The 17,336-nt window shown below is 46.2% G+C and overlaps 1 protein-coding gene across 1 annotated transcript in view; it reads right to left on the bottom strand.

Moving 5' to 3' along the window:
• Nucleotides 1–928, bottom strand: part of LOC140720029 (uncharacterized) — a 33,318-nt gene extending 32,390 nt beyond the window's left edge. Inside the window, exon 1 of the mRNA XM_073034928.1 lies at nucleotides 864–928. Coding sequence (XP_072891029.1) covers nucleotides 864–927 — 64 coding nt within the window. The 5' untranslated portion in view covers nucleotide 928. The remainder of the gene's footprint in view (nucleotides 1–863) is intronic.
• Between the last annotated feature and the right edge of the window lie 16,408 nt (nucleotides 929–17,336).

The raw sequence follows: 17,336 nt of genomic DNA, 5'->3' as shown, positions 1-17,336 counted from the left end.
ATTTAGAAGGATGAGAGTGGATCTGATTAAAACATATAAGATTATTAAGGGATTGGACACGCTAGAGGCAGAAAATATGTTCCCGATGTTGGATTCCAGAACCAGAGGACACAGTTTATGACTAAGGGGTACGCCATTTAAAACTAAGTTATGGAAAAATTTCTTCACCCATAGAGTTGTGGATCTATGCAATGCTTTCAAGAAAAGGTTAGATAGCGGACTCAAGGGATATGGGGAGAAGGCAGGAACGGGGTACTGATTGTGGATGATCAGCCATGATCGCAATGAATGGCTATGCTGGCTCGAAGGGTTGAATGGACTACTCCTGCACCTATTGTCCATTGTCTATTGGCTATTGCGTACAAGAGTAAGGCGGTCATGTTGCAGTTGTACAGGACGTCGATGAGGCCGCAATTAGAGTACAGTGTTCAGTTTTGGTCGTCCTGTTCCCGGAAAGATTCCATCGGACTGGAAATGAGTGCTCGTGGAGATTTACGGCGACGTTGCCGGGACTCCAGGGACTGAGTTATGGAAAGAGGTTGGGTTGATTGCGACCTTATTCCTTGTAGCGCAGGGATGACCTTTCAAGGGTATATAAAGCCACGAGGAGCACAGACAGAGTGAATGGGTGCAATTATTTCCCCTGGACCTGGGCAACCAAGGACCTGAGCGCACAGGTATAGAGAGAGAGGGGAAATAGATTCAACTGTTGAGCCGATTGACAACCGTTTATTACCCAGATGGTGGTCAGTCTGTGGAACGAGTTGCCAGGGAATTGGTGGAGACGAATGCATTACACACTTGGGCATTTGGGAGTATGACATGTGAGCCCTCCAGAATGACGTCGTTGTTGCATCACTGACCTGCTTGTGTATTGGTGAGGCGTTCGACTTTCCGAATGTTCAGCTCGGTGTAGGTGGAGGTCATATCGTCTGCGAGAGAGAGATAGACAAGTATGAGATAGCGCGATAGAGAATCGGGGACAGTGAGGTGCAGAGGGAAGGGAAGAGAGTACAGAGACGGTGGGGGGAGAGGGTTGGGGACAGCGAAAGGGATGAAGGGAGGCAAGAGAGGGAAGCCAGACAGGGTGTACAACGACACAGAGAGAGAAATGGATGGATTCAGTTGTTGAGAGGGAGTGACTGAAGGGTGGCGATGGTTTGGAAAATGGAGCAGATTTGGGGAAAGAGAACGAGGAGAAATAGGAGATGTGATGTGAGGAGAGTGAGGTAGTCAGTGCGGAGAGTAGGATTGAGAGGCGATAGAGGGGTGAGAGAGTAGAAAGTACAGGATGGAGAAATGTTGGGGGAGAGAGGATGGAAGTGCCAAAAGGAGCGACAGAGTGAGGGAAAGAGTGTAGAGGGAGAGCCAGAGTGGGTCCGGGGGAGGGTGACAGAGGAGGGAGGATTAAGAAAGTGAGCAATGAGGGAGGGAAGAGTTAATGGATAAAAAGGGGTAGAGAGATGCTGGGAGGTAGTTCGAGAGCGGACAGAATAAACACGCGAGAGGGAGGCAAAAGAGGAGGGAATGAGGGAGTGACAGGGAGAGAGTGTGACAGAGGGAATAGTGGGACAGATAGCGTGAATGACAGGGCAGGGAGAGAGGGGCTACGGAAGAGAGAGAGGTTCAAGGAGGGATAGCGAGGGGAGGGGGCGTTAGAGAGGAGCGAATGATAGAGAGCAGTATGGGGAGATTGGTTAGAGGGTAAAGAGACGGGGTAATGAGGGTCAAGGGGAGAGTGAGGACAAGAAAGGGGAGAGTGGATGAGATGGGAAAAGAGGGACAGAGGGGAGAAGAGAGGAGAAACAGAAGAATGTGTGAGAGAGGGAAAGGGATAGAGAAGGCGGGAAGAGGTAAGGTTTGTGCAGAGTGAAGGGGGTGAGGACATGGAAAATGCGAGAGGGGATCAAAAATATATTTTAGGGGGCTCCCTCATCACCGCATCTCTCATTGCCCTCTCTAATCACCATCCTTTCCAAGGCACTCCTTATTCACCTGCCATTCCATAACCCTCCCTCCTTTCGCCGTCTCAGCGCTCCCTCCTCAGTCACACTTCCACCCCACCGCCCCGATCACGGAACTTCCACAACACTGTCCCCCATGACATCCCGTCCTCCCACATCACACTCTCTACACCACACTCCACAACACTGCCCCCCATGACATTCCGTCCTCCCACATCGCACTCTCTACACCCCACTCCACAACACTGTCCCCCATGACATTCCGTCCTCCCACATCACACTCTGTACAACCCACACCACAACACTGCCCCCCATGAAATTCCGTCCTCCCACATCACACTCTCTACACCCCACTCCACAACACTGCCCCCCATGATATTCCGTCCTCCCACATCACACTCGCTACACCCCACTCCACAACACTGCTCCCCATGACATTCCGTCCTCCCACATCACACTCTCTACACCCCACTCCACAGCACTTCCCCCCATGACATTCCGTCCTCCCACATCACACTCTCTACTCCCCACTCCACAATGCTGCCTCCATAATGCCCTCCTATGCCGGTTGCTGAACGCTACCCTTCCCAAACCACGCCAGCATCACTGACGCCCCCACCTGCTTACATTGCTCCCTCCTAGTCGCCTGTCATTGCGACTTCCCTCTAACATATTCTCAATCAGCGAATCATTAGGGTCAGCTGCAAGTTTGCCATGTGGTTTCTCGACAGGAATGGACAAATTACATGAACACAGTCAAGGCAACAACGATGAAACTGACTTCCATCTCTACGGACCTGGGGCACAGAGAGGGTCTGGGCTTTAGGCTCCCCGTACGATACATCAGGTTCAGAAATTGGCTGAGGCTCCCTCATCATCGACCCAATCAAACACAGAGTGAATCTCCCTGTGTAGCGTCTCGCAAGTCCTGAGCTTAGAAACAGAGTGACGCTCCCTCCCCAAAGTGCCATCACAAACCCCCAGGGTCAAACGCAGAGGGGTTTTTCATCCACACTACCCAACACACGCTCTCGGAGTCAGACTCAAATTGAAACACCCTCCCTCCGTCTTTCATCCCCACTCACCTCGGGAAGGTGCCCCTGAGCCAGTATTTGTGCTTTTGATATTCATGTAAGTCTCGCTGTCGTCCATCCTGTCGAGGATCCTCTGCGTATCTGAGCTCAGGAAGGAGAAGTAACCGTTGTCAGAGTAAGCCCGTTTTGACAAGTGAGTCAGACCGATACCAAAAAAACGCAAGCTGAACAGCTGAAAAAGTGAGGAAGCGAGAGCTCGGGGTGGGAGAGTTGCCGTGGAGAGGGAATGAGAGTGCGAGAGAATGGCCCGCAGAGATGGACTTCAATAAAGCCTTTGACAAGGTCCCACATAGGAGGTTAGTTAAGAAGATTCATTTGCTAGGTATAGATGGTAAAGTAGTAAACTGGATTCGACATTGGCTCAATGGGAGAAACCAGAGAGTGGTAGTGGATGATTTCTTCCCTGATTGGATCCCTGTGACTAGTGGTGTACCATTGTTATTTGTCATCTATATCAATGATCTGGATGATAATGTGGTGAATTGGATCAGCAAATTTGCTGATGAATCAAAGATTGTAGGTGTAGTAGACAGTGAGGTAGGTTTTCAAAGCTTGCAGAGGGATTTGGACCAGCTGGAGAAACGGACTGGAAAATGGCAGATGGAGTGTAATACAGACAAGTGTGAGGTGTTGCATTTTGGATGGGAAAATCAAGGTGGAACATACAAGGTAAAGGTAGGGCACTGAGGAGTGCTGCAGAATAGAGGGATCTGGGGATACAGACTGGCCTTTATAAATCAAAGTATTGAGTATAAGTGCTGGAATGATATGATGCGGTTGTATAAGGTATTGGTGAGATCGAATTTGCAGTATTGTGTGCAGTTTTGGTCACCTAATTAAAAGAAGGATATTAATAAATTAGAAAGAGTGCAGAGAAGGTTTAAAAGGATGTTACCGGGACTTGAGAAACTAAGTTACAGAGTAAGATTGAATAGGTTGTGACATTATTCCCTGGAGCGTAGGAGAATGAGGGGTGATTTGACAGAGGTGTATAAAATTATGATGGGAATAGAGAGAGTGAATGCAAGCAGGCTTTTTCCACTGAGGCCAGGGGAGAAAAAAAAAACAGAGGTCATGTGCTAAGGGTGAAGGTGGAAAAGGTTAAAGGGGACATTGTGGGGGGGGGGCTTCTTCACGCAGAGAGTGGTGAAAATGTGGAAAGAGCGAACAGATGATGTGGTAAATGCGGGCTCACTTTTAACATTGAAAACTTGGACAGGTACATGGATGAGGTGTATGGAGGGATACGGGCCAGGCGCAGGACCGTGGGACTAGACAGATAAATGGTTCGGCAGAGTCAAGAAGGGCCAAAAGGCCTGTTTCTTTGTTATAATGTTCTAAAGTTCTATGGTTCTATGGATCAGCCACAATGAAATGGTGGAACAGACTCGATGACCCAAATTGTCTAATTCTGCTCCTACATCTTACGTTCCTATGATATGTTTCTTTTGTTTTATTGTAGAAAAATTAAATGCTGTTGCTGAGCTTGACTAGCTGAAGACTGAGTCGCAGAAGACCGCAGGATAAGATGCAGACGCTGCTCTGCTTGTGCGAGCTAACAAAAGTTTGCAAAGATTCATTCCAAGAATGACGTAATGTTAACTTTTCTCCGACACTGTCGTGGGAATGGAGGAACTGACTGCAGACGTGCAGTTCTAAATTTGTGCACCGCTCGGAAGCATTCGTAGACTGGCTGATATCTAACAAGTGCTTCTTGAAATCGCTCACTGTGAATCATCCCCTGAACATTTGCCAAATTTCTTCCGTACTTTTCCCTGAGAATATATGTTTCCAAATTAAGCTTCCATGTTCCTGCCTGATAGCTTCATAATTGACCTTACTACAATTAAGTGTTTTTCTAATTGTCTCTTTCTATCTCTCCAATGCTGCTGTAAAGGAAATAGAATTATGATCACTATCTCCAGAATGCTTTCCCACTGAGAGATATGAAAGCGGACCAGTTTGATTTCCCAATACCAAATCAAGTACAGCCTCTCCTCTTGTAGGCTTATCTACATGTTGTGTCACGAAACCTTACTGCAACACACGTAACAGACTCCACTCCATCTAAACCCCTTGCTCTAGGGAGATACCAATCAATATTTGAGAAATTAAACTCTGCCATCGCGACTACTCTGTTATTATCACACCTTTACAGGCTCTGTTTTCCTGTCTGCTACTCGATATCCCTGCTATTATTGGGCGGCCTATAAAAACACACATTAAAGTTATTCAACAATTCCTGTTACTAATCTTCATCCGCAGAGACTCCGTAGATAATTCCGGCATGGCGTACACCTTTGCTGCAGCTGTGTTACTATCTCTGTTCAACAATGCCACGACCCCACCTCGCTTGCCTCCCTCCCTGTCCTTTCTGAAACATCAATACCCGGCCCCTAAAGTAACCATTCCGGTCCCTGAGGCATCCAAGTCGCTGTAATGGCCACCACATCATAACTCCAAAGGAGACAGTGATCACACTCTCCCTCCTTTATCATAACATTGGAGAGGGATAGGAACAGATCAGTTAGCAAAGCGTTTAATTGAATTAAGCCAACATATGGGGCTAACAGGCAGGAATTTGGAAGCATAAATTGGGATCAGGTGTTCTCAGAACTGTAAGAAAGAGTTATGGGACATGTTTACGGGATATTTGGTTGGAGCTATGCATAGGCATGTTCCAATGAGAAGGGGAAAGGATGGTACGGTACAGAACCCGTGGTCAACAAAGGCTGTTGGAAATGATGTCAAGAATAAAAGAAGGCCTTATGAAAAGTTCAAAAGACTAGTTGATGACAGAGATCTGGAAGATTATAAAGCTAGCAGGAAGGAGCTTCAGAAAGAAATTAGGAGAGCCAGAAGTGGCCAAAAGAACACTTTGGAGGGTAGGATTCAGGTGCACCGCAGCGCACTCGATAAGTATGTGAAGAACAAGTGGATAAGACGTGAGGGATTAGGACGAATCAAGTGTGACAGTGGAAAAGTGTGGATGGAACCGGAGTAGACAGCAGAGGTACATAATGAATACTTTGCTTCAGAATTCAGTCGGGCAAAGGATTCTGGCGTTTGTACGGGTGACTTAGAGCGGACTGAAAACCTTGAGCATGTACACATTAATAAGGACAAAATGCTGGAGTTTTTAGAAAGCATCAAGTTGCAAAAGTCACAGGGAATGGAGGATCAGGCTACTGTGCGAGCCGAGCGAGGAGATTGCTGAACTTGCAGCGATGATGTTTGTATCATCAATGGGGACGGGTAAGGATCCGGAGGATTAGAGGGTCGCGGATGTTGTTCCTTTATTCACGAAAGGGAGTAGAGCTAGCCCAGGAAATTATAGATCAATGAGTCTTAATTCAGTGTTTGCTACGTAGAAGCAGAGGATCCTGAGAGGCAGGATTTGTGAACATTCGGAGAGGCATGATATAATTAGTAATAGTCAGCATGGATATGCAAAGGTAGGTCGTGCCTTAATAGCCGGATTGATTTTATTTATTTTTTTGATGATGTGACTGAACATATTGATGAAGGTAGCGCAGTAGATCTAGTGTATAGTGATTTTAACGAGAATTTGATAACGTACCCATGGAAGGTTTATTGGGAAAGTAAGGGTGCATGGGACAGAAGGGAACTTTGATTTCTGGATGCAGAACTGGCTTGCCCACAGAAGGATTTAGATGGGTCATATTCTGCATGGAGGCCGGTGAACAGTGGAGTTCCTCAGGGATCTGTTCTGGGACCCTTACTCTTCGTGATTTTATAAATTACCTGGATGAAGATGTGGAGGTGTGGCTTCGTAAATTTGCGGACTATACATGTTTGGGGTTGGTGAGATACCCCCAATAATGAGGTCTGTCCCAGCTTACAGCGGGACAGTCCTAGGATGCAAAACTGGGCTGAGAAGTGGCAGATGGTGTTCAACTAGGATAAGTGAGAGGTAGTCCTGTTTTGTAGGTCAAATATGATGGAAAGATTCTTGGCAATTTGGTGGCTGAGAGACATCTTAGAGTTCGAGTCCATAGGACACTCAACGATGCTGCGCAGGTTTTCTCTGTGCTTAAGAAAGCATACGGCGCATTGGTCTTCATCAACCGTGAAGCTGAGTTTAGGAGCAGAGAGGTAATATTACAAATGATCAGACCTCACTTGGAATACGGTGCTCAGTTCTAGTCGCCTCACTACAGGAAGGATGTGCAAACGATAGAAAGGATGCAGAGGAGATTTACAAGGATGTTGCCTGGATTGGAGAGCCTGCCTTATGAGAATAGGTAGAGTAAACTCGGCCATTTTTCCTTGGAGCGATGGAGAATGACAGACGACCTGATAAGGTGTATGAGATGATGAGAGGAATTGATCGTTTGGATAGTCACAGGCCTTTTTTCCCCCAGGAGTGAAATGGATAGCACTAGAGGGCACAGTTCTAAGCTGCTTAGAAGTAGGTACAGAGGGATGTCAGGGTATTTTTATTTTTTGTTCGGAGAGAGTGGTGAGTGTGCGTAATGCGCTGCCGGACAAGGTGATGGAGCCCGACAGGACAGACACTTTTAACAGTCTCCTGTTACATGGAGCTCAGGAAAATAGAGAGCTACTGGCAAACCCAGGTAATTTGGAAGTCCATTCTGTGAAAGGGCTGGATGGTGCGGAGGTAAGGACATGTTTACACAGTATGTCGGCCGAAGGGCCTGTACTGTGATCTAGGCATTCTGTGTTTCTATGCTTCTATGACCGCTGTACGGAGCGGTCTGAGGAGAGTGGATCCGAGGGTCACCTGCGCTCGGGAGAGGTCGAAGGGAACAAATGGACGACACTGTGAGCTCCACCGTTGGAATATTAGACTGTTTCATGAGAACGTGCCCCTTTCTTATTTTTTATGTTGCTTTGCTGACCATATAGTCAAAATACAAATTTAAAACTCAAACGTTTACTCTCATATTGTGTACTGTTTTTAAACATCGTACAGCATCCACCGAAAGGAGATTTTGTAAGTTTCTCGGGCTGGGGCTACCATCACCCGGATGAAGCCGCGAGCCTCGCCGGTGATTGCATTCCCACTATTTTTTATTTTCTTGTAAGTCCTTTCTTTAGCTTTTACAAGAGCTTTGAGTTCCCTTTTCGGCCCAAATCGAAAACTTCTTGAGTACTGAGAACTTCTTCATTTTTGGAATACACATGTCCTGCACCTTCCTCATCTTTTCCTAGAAACGAAAGCAATTGCTGCTCTGCTGAAATCCCTTGCAGATGTGGTTGGAGAAATGGCAGATGAGTTCAACCCGGACAAATAGAAAGATATAGCACACGATTAAAGACAAGACAGTGTCGATGAGCAGAGGGATCTTACTGTCCATGTATGCAGCTCCATGAACGTGGCTCCACAGTTTGCAGACGGTATGAGGATAAGTGGCGGGGAAGGTAGTTTTGAGGAAGTAGACAGGCTACAGAGGGGCTTGGACAGGGCAAAGAAATGGCAGATGTACTGCTGTGTTGAAATATGTATGGTCATGTACTTTGTGAGAAAATGAAAGGGTTGACTATTTTCTAAATGGAGAGAAAACACAAAGAAAACAAATCAGAGATTCACGGCGACTTTAAAGCCCTTGTGCGGGATTCCCTAAAGATAGAAATCTACAGCATGTTCCCGGCCCCTCAGCCCACAATGTTGTGTCGATGATGTAACCTTCTCAGGTTGAGTCTGTGGTGAGGAGGGCAAATGCATGTCAGCATTTCGACTCGAATATAAAAGGAAAGGTGAGATGCTGAGACTTTATAAAGCACTGGTGAGGCCTCACGTGGAGTATTGTGAACAGTTTTGGGTCTCTTATCTTAGAAAGATTGTGCTTAAAGTGGAGATGGTTCAAACGAGGTTCACAAAAAGGATTTCAAGATTGAAGGACCTGTATTGGGTTACGGGGTAGGTGGATTTAGTGCTTTTAAAAAAAAAATAATATTATATAGGTTGGGACAGGATCGAGGGCTGAAGGGCCTGTACTCTTCTATAGTATTCTAGTGTCTAGTGTCTAGTATCCCAGTACACAATGTCGGGGTCAGACAGAGCGCTAAGCTCCCTCCCACTCTCCGCCCCACTCACCTCTCAAAGCAGCCTGTGAATCCGTTCCTGTGAACTGCCTGTTGGCGTCGGTCTGGTTCTCGGCCATCTTGTCGGGTCTCCGAGCTCAGGAAAGGGATGGAACCGTCGATAGAGGAAACCCGTAGCGGCAGGCCGTCGTCCACAAACACCTGATGACAAGCGGATGAAGAGAGGGACTAAGAGCAGGAGAGGAAGTGCGAGGAGGAGTGAGATTGAGGGCGTGCGAGAAGGCGGTCGAGAGAGATGAGAGTGACGGGAGGGGAAGAAATAGAAGTGGAGTAGAGATTTGAAGCGTGATTGGGAAGAGAGTAGAGAATGGAAGGAGAGAGGGAGGGAAGGAATGGAAGGAGGGTGTAGAGGGGGACGGCAGGGGTGATAAACGAGGGAATAATAGATATTTGTGTCATCCATAGAAAGCCTCTATTGTGCTGAAGATTTGCAACCCCAGCCTTACCCCATCCATCCACCCCCCCACCACCCCTCCCCCATTTGGGTCCTGGTTTTCAGACCCACTGCTCCTGCTCATCGCCAGGGTTTCAGACATCAGACAATCCGTCGGCGAGACACACCCCCAACGCTCCTCCCTCCGAGTGAGGGTAAACAACTACCCTCGGAATTCGTACCCCTCGCAACCTTCCCTCCTCTACACATTTTCCGTCTCCCTCAACCCCACCCTCATACCTCACCCACTCCTCCTCTCCTTCTCCACATTCTCCCTTCCCCACCACCTCCCTACCTCCAGCCGCTCCGGAAGACTATGTGTTTGTGTTTGTGTGTGTGTCTGAGAGACGCTGTGTTGTATCCGGAAGAGGAAGGAAGGGGAGGCGAGCAGTGGGCAGGGACGGAGTGGTGAGATTGCACACACGACAGGAACCGCATGACAGGACGATTCACACAGAACTGTGGAGTGGCTCAGAACCGAGGGACCAATGTCTGTTGGAAAAGGGAGTGAATCCATACGTCAACTCTCCCCCATCCTCCTCACAGATCCCCGTGAATAGAGAGAAGGAGATCTGTAGAAGAGGGGCTTGGGTTGGGGCCAGAGATGTGGAGGGCTGTTGTTGATAGACCGGTTCACGCAGACAAAGAGTTGTGTCGTGGAGGCTGGGAATGTTGGAGAAGGGTGCTGTGGAGCAAAGTGGTGACACATTCAGTCCTGTATTCACCTTTTTAAAATTTCATTTATACTTTTCGATTTTAAGTCGAAATTCAACCGCTCGACTGCAATGTCCCCAATCATTAACCTCTCCTCAGTACACATTGCCTCTGTTTGTAGACCAGTGACCTCATCGTCAGCACTATTATCGGCCTTTCCGTCAAATCTGTTGCATTGAAAACTGTGCAGCTCAGGACCACGAGTTGCACTGAGCTCAACAAATATGATACCGAACATTGGCTGAGGCCTTTCATCATCTGCCACCGCAAATTCTCCATAAGCTGTTCTGCAATATGGCTCCCATCCCTCTGCGACTAGTGCTAACCCATAACTGTCAGCTGTACAGTTTTTCCTGGTTCTGGGCTCACCAGTAAGCAGCACGAGCAGCAATCCTGAGATCACTACGCGGGACATCCTGCCCTTTAACTTAGCACCTAATTCCCTGTGATCCCTCCTCATACGTCCTATCCATGCCATTGAGACCCACAAGAAGCACGCCTTCACTTGCTCTGTACTTGGCCTTGCGCCATCTGGACAATAGCAATGATTACGTCAAACTGCGGTGTACTGGCAACAGCTCAGCGTTCAGCACAGTCATTTCCTCAGTTCTCATCAACAAGCTCCAAATTCTGAGCCGTTGCATCTCCCTCTGCAAAATAATGTTTGACCTCCTCATCGTGAAACCACAGTCCGTGCAGATCGGTCATAACATTTCCCATCTACAGGTAGTGTTGAATTAGCAGAGAGGCTGCAGGTCTTACACAGATAGGGAAAATGGGCAATGTACTGGCAGATGGAATTCAGCGCCTGGAAGTGTACGGTCATGCAATTTGCCAGAAGACATAAAAGTGCGGGCTATTTTCATACAAAAAGGGCAACAACAAAGTAAGGCTCAAAGGGATTTGGGAGTCCTGGTGCAGGATCCACTCGAGGTTAATTTACAGGTGCAGTCGGTGGTGAGGAAGACAAATGCAATGTTCGCATTCATTTCAGAGTATAAGAGTAAAGGTTTATTTTCTAGGCTTTACAAGGCACTGGAGGGGTCACATTTGTTGTATTATGAGCAATGTGGGTCGCTTTAGAAAATAATTGATTTGCCAACATCGGAGTTGATACGACCAGAAGATATTGCGAAGCATATGGCTATTCAGCCCATCAAATCAGATTTGCCATTCCATTCATGGCTAATCCCGGATCCCACTCAATCTGCCTTCTCGCCTATTTTTGATGCCCTAACCAATCAGAAAACTGTCATATTCCACCTAACTCTACTCACGGGCTTGGCCTCCAGCATGGTTTTGTGGCAGAGCGTTCCACATATTCGCTTCATTCTGGCAACAGGCACTCCTCTTTGCTTCCATTCTGAAAGGCCGCCCCGTAATTTTGAGCATGTGCCCTCACGTTCTGGATATCCCCACCACAGGAAACATCCCCTCCACACCCACCGCACCCAGCACTTTCAACATTCGGTAGGTTCAACAAGATCACAAGATTGTTTAAACAATCTATTAGAGTTTTTCGAGGAGGTTACCAGGAAAGTGGATGAAGGGAAGACAGTGGATGTTGTCTACTTGGACTTCAGTAAGGCCTTTGATAAGGTCCCGCATGGGAGGCTAGTTAGGAAGATGCAGTCGCTAATTATACATGGAGAGGTAGTAAATTGCATTAGAGATTGGCTCAATGGGAGAAGACAGAGAGAGATAGTGGAGGATTGATTCCCTGAGAGGAGGCCTGTGACTAGTGGTGTGCCACAGGGATCAGTGCTGGGTCCATTGTTATTTGTCATCTATATCAATGAAATGGAGGATAGTGTGGTAAATTGGATCAGCAAATTTGCTGATTATACAAAGATTGCAGATGTAGTGGACAGTGAGGAAGGTTTTTAAGCTTAGAGAGGGATGTGATCATCTGGAAAAAAGGGCTGAAAAATGGCAGATGGAGTTTAATACAGACAAGCATAAGGGATTGCACTTTGGAAGGAAATACCAAGGTAGAACATACAAGGGAAATGGTAGGACACTGAGGAGTGCAGTAGAACAGAGAGATCTGGAGTACATATACATAATTCCCTAAAACTGACGTCATAGGTCGATAGGGTCGAAAAGAGAGCTTTTGGTACATTGGCCTGTATAAATCAAATTATTGAGTATAAGAGTTGGAATGTTATAATAATGTTATATGAGACATTGGTGAAGCCGAATTTGGGGTATTGTGTGCAGTTTTGGTCACCTAATTACAGGAAGGATATTAATAAGTTTGAAAGATGGTTTACAAGGATGTCGCTGGGACTTGAGAAACAGAGTTACAGAGAAAGGTTGAATGGTTTAAGAATTTATTCCCTGGAGCGTAATAGAATAAGGGGAGATTTGAAGAGGGGTATAAGATTATGATGGGAATAGGTAAAGTGAATGCAAGCATGCGTTTTCCACTGAGGCTAGGCGAGAAAAAAAAACAGAGGACGTAGGTTAAGTGTGAAGGGGGAAAAGTTTAAAGGGAACATGGGGGTGTGGTTTCTTCACACGGAGAATGGTGGCAGGGTGGAATGAGCTGTCAGATGAAGTTATAAATGCACGCTCACTTATAACATTTCAGAAAAACGTGGACCGGTACATGGATGAGAGGGGAGTGGAGGGATATGTTCCAGTTGCAGATCAGTGGGACTAGGCAGAAAAATGGTTCGGCATAGACAAGAAGGGCCGGAGGACCTGTTTCTGTGCTGTAATGCTCTATGGTTCTCCGGTTCTATCACCACGCAGTCTTCTAATTTGCAATGCGTACACTCCCAAAGTTGCCGAACGCTCCTCATATGTTAACCTGTTCATTTCCACAATTATCCTCGTTCACCTCGTCTGGACTCTCTCCAATGACAACGCATCCTTTATGCGATATGGGGCCCAGATCTGTTGCCAATACTCCAACTGTGGCCTTCCTGTTTCCTTATAAAGCCTCAGCATTATATCTTTGTTTTTTTTTAATTCATTTCCTCTTGAAATAAATGCCCCCATTGCATTTGCCTTCTTACCCCAGACTCAACCTGTAAATTGAACTTTTGGGAGTCTTGCAAAAGGGTCCACTTTTATGGTTCTCTAAACCCCATTATTCCATTGAGAGACTGATGCATGTGACCTATGCTTCTCCCTCACCAACTGCAGAATGAATTTAATCACACCTCTTCAGTAAACAGACTTCTGGCTTTTCACCCTCGCACTTACGAATGCTGAGGATTCAGTTTGAGATATCCCGGACCCTGGCACGCGGGAGACATCATGGCATCCGGGAATCTGATTGTGGCACATCGAGCCTCCAGTCTGTACCCCGAACTAACGAATCCCCTATCACCACAGTGTGTCTATTCTTCCCTTTCCCTTCGGAGTCAACAGGCAGACTCACTACTAAACGGCCGACCACAGGGACCTCTCTCTGTTAGTTTGTGTGCGCGACTGTATCTAAAGTGTTATACATTCTACTAATGATGATGACCACAGGGCTACACTGCACTGGCTCATTAACCACTTTCCCCTGCCTCGCTGTCACCCAGCTTCCTGTGTCCTCTACCTTGGGTGAAACTACCTCCCTATATGTCCTACCTATCACCCGGAAAGCCTGTAGAATTATTTGAATATCCCGGATGTTAGCATCTCAGAGGATCTACACAGGAACCAGAACGTTGACCAGCTGCTCTTTGTCTCTCTCCACGATAGGTCCACAACGGGTGCAATCTCCTTTTCTCTCCACTGGGTCTTGGACCATTACACAACAGCAATAGTTACGTCAGGCTGCGGTTTATTGTCCATAGCTCAGCGTTCAGCACAATCATTTCCTTAGTTCTTAAAAAACAAACTCCAGTTCTTACAAACTGGGGAGACTTTAAACTAGAATGGTTGGGGGTGGGAATCAAATTGAAGAGAATAGGAGAGAGGAGGTTAGTTCACAAATAGAGAAAGTTAGTAGACAGTGTGTGAGGGTGGGGGGATAGACAGGTGACAGAGATGGGGAGGGCCAAGACCGAAAATGTAGGGGAGAAGAAAGAAAAAGATAATAAAATAATTTGCACCGTAAAGGATAAAGAGAGAGTAAGAGGTAGAGAGTTTCTTAAGTGCATCTATTGTAATGCTAGGAGCATTGTAACAAAGGTGGATGAGCTTAGAGCATGGATTGATAACTCGAAATATGATGTTTTAGCTAATAGTGAAACATCGGTACAGGAGGTGTGTGATTGGCTACTAAATATACCTGGATTTCGTTGCTTCAGGTGCGATAGAATCGGAGGGGCAAGAGGAGGACGTGTTGCATTGCTTGTCAGAGAAAATATTACAGCGGTGCTTTGGCAGAATAGATTAGATATCTCGGCTAGAGCGGCTATTTGGGTGTAATTGAGAAATGGGACAAGTGTAGTAACACTTATAGGGGTGTATTATAGACTACCTAATGGGGAGCGAGAATTGGAGGAGCAAATATTTCAGTAGATTACAGATATTTGTAGTAAGCACAAGGTTGTGATTGTGGGAGATTTTAATTTTCCACACATAGACGGGACAGCCCATTCTGTAAAAGGGCTCGATGGTTTAGAGTATTTAAAATGCGTGCAGAATAGATTTTTGCAGCAATACATAGAGGTACCAACTAGAGAAAGGGCAGTGTTGGATCTCCTGTTAGGGAAGGAGATAGGTCCGGTGACGAAGGTATGTGTTGGGGAGCACTTCGGGTCCAGTGTTCTGAACGCCATTAGTTTCAAAATAATTATGGAAAAGGATAGGGCTGGACCCAGGGTTGAGATTTTTGATTGGAGAAAGGCTAACTTTGAGGCGATGCGAAAGGATTTAGAAGGAGTGGATTGGGACAATTTGTTTTATGGGAAGAATGTAATAGACAAATGGCGGTCATTTAAAGGTGACATTTTGAGGGTACAGATTCTTTATGTTCCTGTCAGGTTGAAATGAAAAGTTAAAAGTTTGTGAGAACCATGGTTTTCAAGAAATATTGGAAACTTGATTCGGAAAAGAAGAGAGATCTACAATAGATATAGGCAGCATGGAGTAAATGAGGTGCTCTAGGAATATAAAGAATGTAAATAGAATCTTAAGAAAGAAATTAGTAAAGCTAAAAGAAGATACGAGGTTGTTTTGGCAAGTCACGTGAAAATAAATCCAAAGGGGTTCTACGGATATATTAATAGCAGAAGGATAGTGAGGGATAAAATCTGTCCCTTAGAGAATCAAATTGGACAGCTATGTGTGGAGCCAAAAAGATATGGGGGAGAATTTGAACAATCTCTTTTCTTCAGCATTTACGAAGGAGAAGGATATTGAATAGTGTAAGGTAAGGGAAACAAGCAGGGTAATTATGGAAACTATGATGATTAAAGAAGTGGGAGTACTGGCGCTTTTAAAGAATATAAAAGTGGATTAGTCTCCAAGCCCTGACAGGATATTCCCTGGGACTTTGAGGCGTGTTAGTGTAGGTATAGCAGGGGCTCTGACGGAAATATTTGAAATGTCATTAGAAAGGGAGCCACTTGACCCTGAGGGCCCTTCTACCTCAAGCTCTCTAATCAGATCAACATTCAGTCCAGAATAGCTGATCCTCAGTTGGGTTCAACCACGGGCTGCTCTAAAAAGCTAAATCGTAGGCACTTTAGAAATACCCCACCTGGAATCCAGCACCAACCTGACTTTCCCAATGTACCTACATATCGTAGTTCCCCCATGTCGATTGCAACGTTGCCCTTTTGGCATCTGCTTTCTGCGTCCCGTTATGCTTTGGAGGCCATTTCCTTACCACTGTTTGTGTATCTGTATACAATTCTGATCAGATATTTTTACCCGAGCATTTCCGTGTCCCTACACTCAATGATCCAACACCTAGAGACCCTCGGTTACTGATGAATGGACTTGGCCCGAAACGTCGTCTGTATTCTCTCCCATAGATGTTATCTGGCCTGCTGAGTTCTTCCAGCACTGTGTCTGCTGCTTGGATGACATCTCTTTCTTACGACATAATTCCATTTTTACCAACAGAGCTCAGACGCCCTCTCTGCATTCCCGGCTGTGTCTTCGGCAGAACGTGTATCCTTCGGCATTAAGTTTCCAGCTACAATCTTTCAGCCATGATTCAGTGATGCCTGTAACATCAGAACTGCCAATTTGCAACCGTGCTGCAAATTCATCGATGTGTTTTAGTTAGAGTGTGCATTCAATTTCAACACCTTCTGACCTGCATTCATCCTTTTCGATATTGTCCACCTTATACGTTGCAGCTCATCCGATTGACTGCCATTTCCACCAATCAAAAGGTTCTCCTTACCACACATTGCCTCTGTTCGTAAACCAGTTACCTCATCGCCAGCACTATTATCGGCTTCCCCACATGTTTTTTTTTACATTGGAATCTATGCAGCTCAGGACACGAGTTGCACTGTGTTCAACCATATGATTCCAAACATCGTCTGAGGTGTTACAACCATCTGCCTCCACAAATTCTCCATAATCTGTTCTGGCAATCTGGCTCACATCCCTCTGCAACTGGTTCAAACCGATGACTGTCAACTGTGCAGTTTTCCTGGTTCTGGGCTCACTAGCACGCGGCCTGAGCAGCAATCCTGAGATCAATACCCCGGACATCCTGCCCTTTAACTCAGAACCTAACTCGCTGTACTCCCTCCTCATACGTCCTATTCATGGCATTGATACCCACAAGGATCACCATTTGCCTTGTTCTGCACTGGGCCATGGACCATCTGGACAATAGCAATGCTTACGTCACGCTGCGGTTTATTGGCAACAGCTCAGCGTTCAGCACAATCATTTCCTCAGTTCTCAGCAACAAGCTCCAAATTCTGAGCCGTTGCATCTCCCTCTGCAAAATAATGTTTGATTTCCTCATCGTGAAACCACAGTCGGTGCAGATCGGTCATAACATTTCCCATCTACAGGTAGTGTTGAATTAGCCGAGAGGCTGCAGATCTTATACAGAGAGGGAAAACGGGTAAAGTAAGGGCAGATGGAATACAGTGCCTGGAAGTGTATGGTCATGCAAATTGC

Source organism: Hemitrygon akajei, unplaced genomic scaffold, assembly GCF_048418815.1.
Source record: "Hemitrygon akajei unplaced genomic scaffold, sHemAka1.3 Scf000035, whole genome shotgun sequence".
NCBI classification, from domain to species: Eukaryota; Metazoa; Chordata; class Chondrichthyes; order Myliobatiformes; family Dasyatidae; genus Hemitrygon; species Hemitrygon akajei.
The sequence above is the reverse complement of the archived record's forward strand: the minus strand, read 5'-3'. Positions and strand labels throughout refer to the sequence as shown.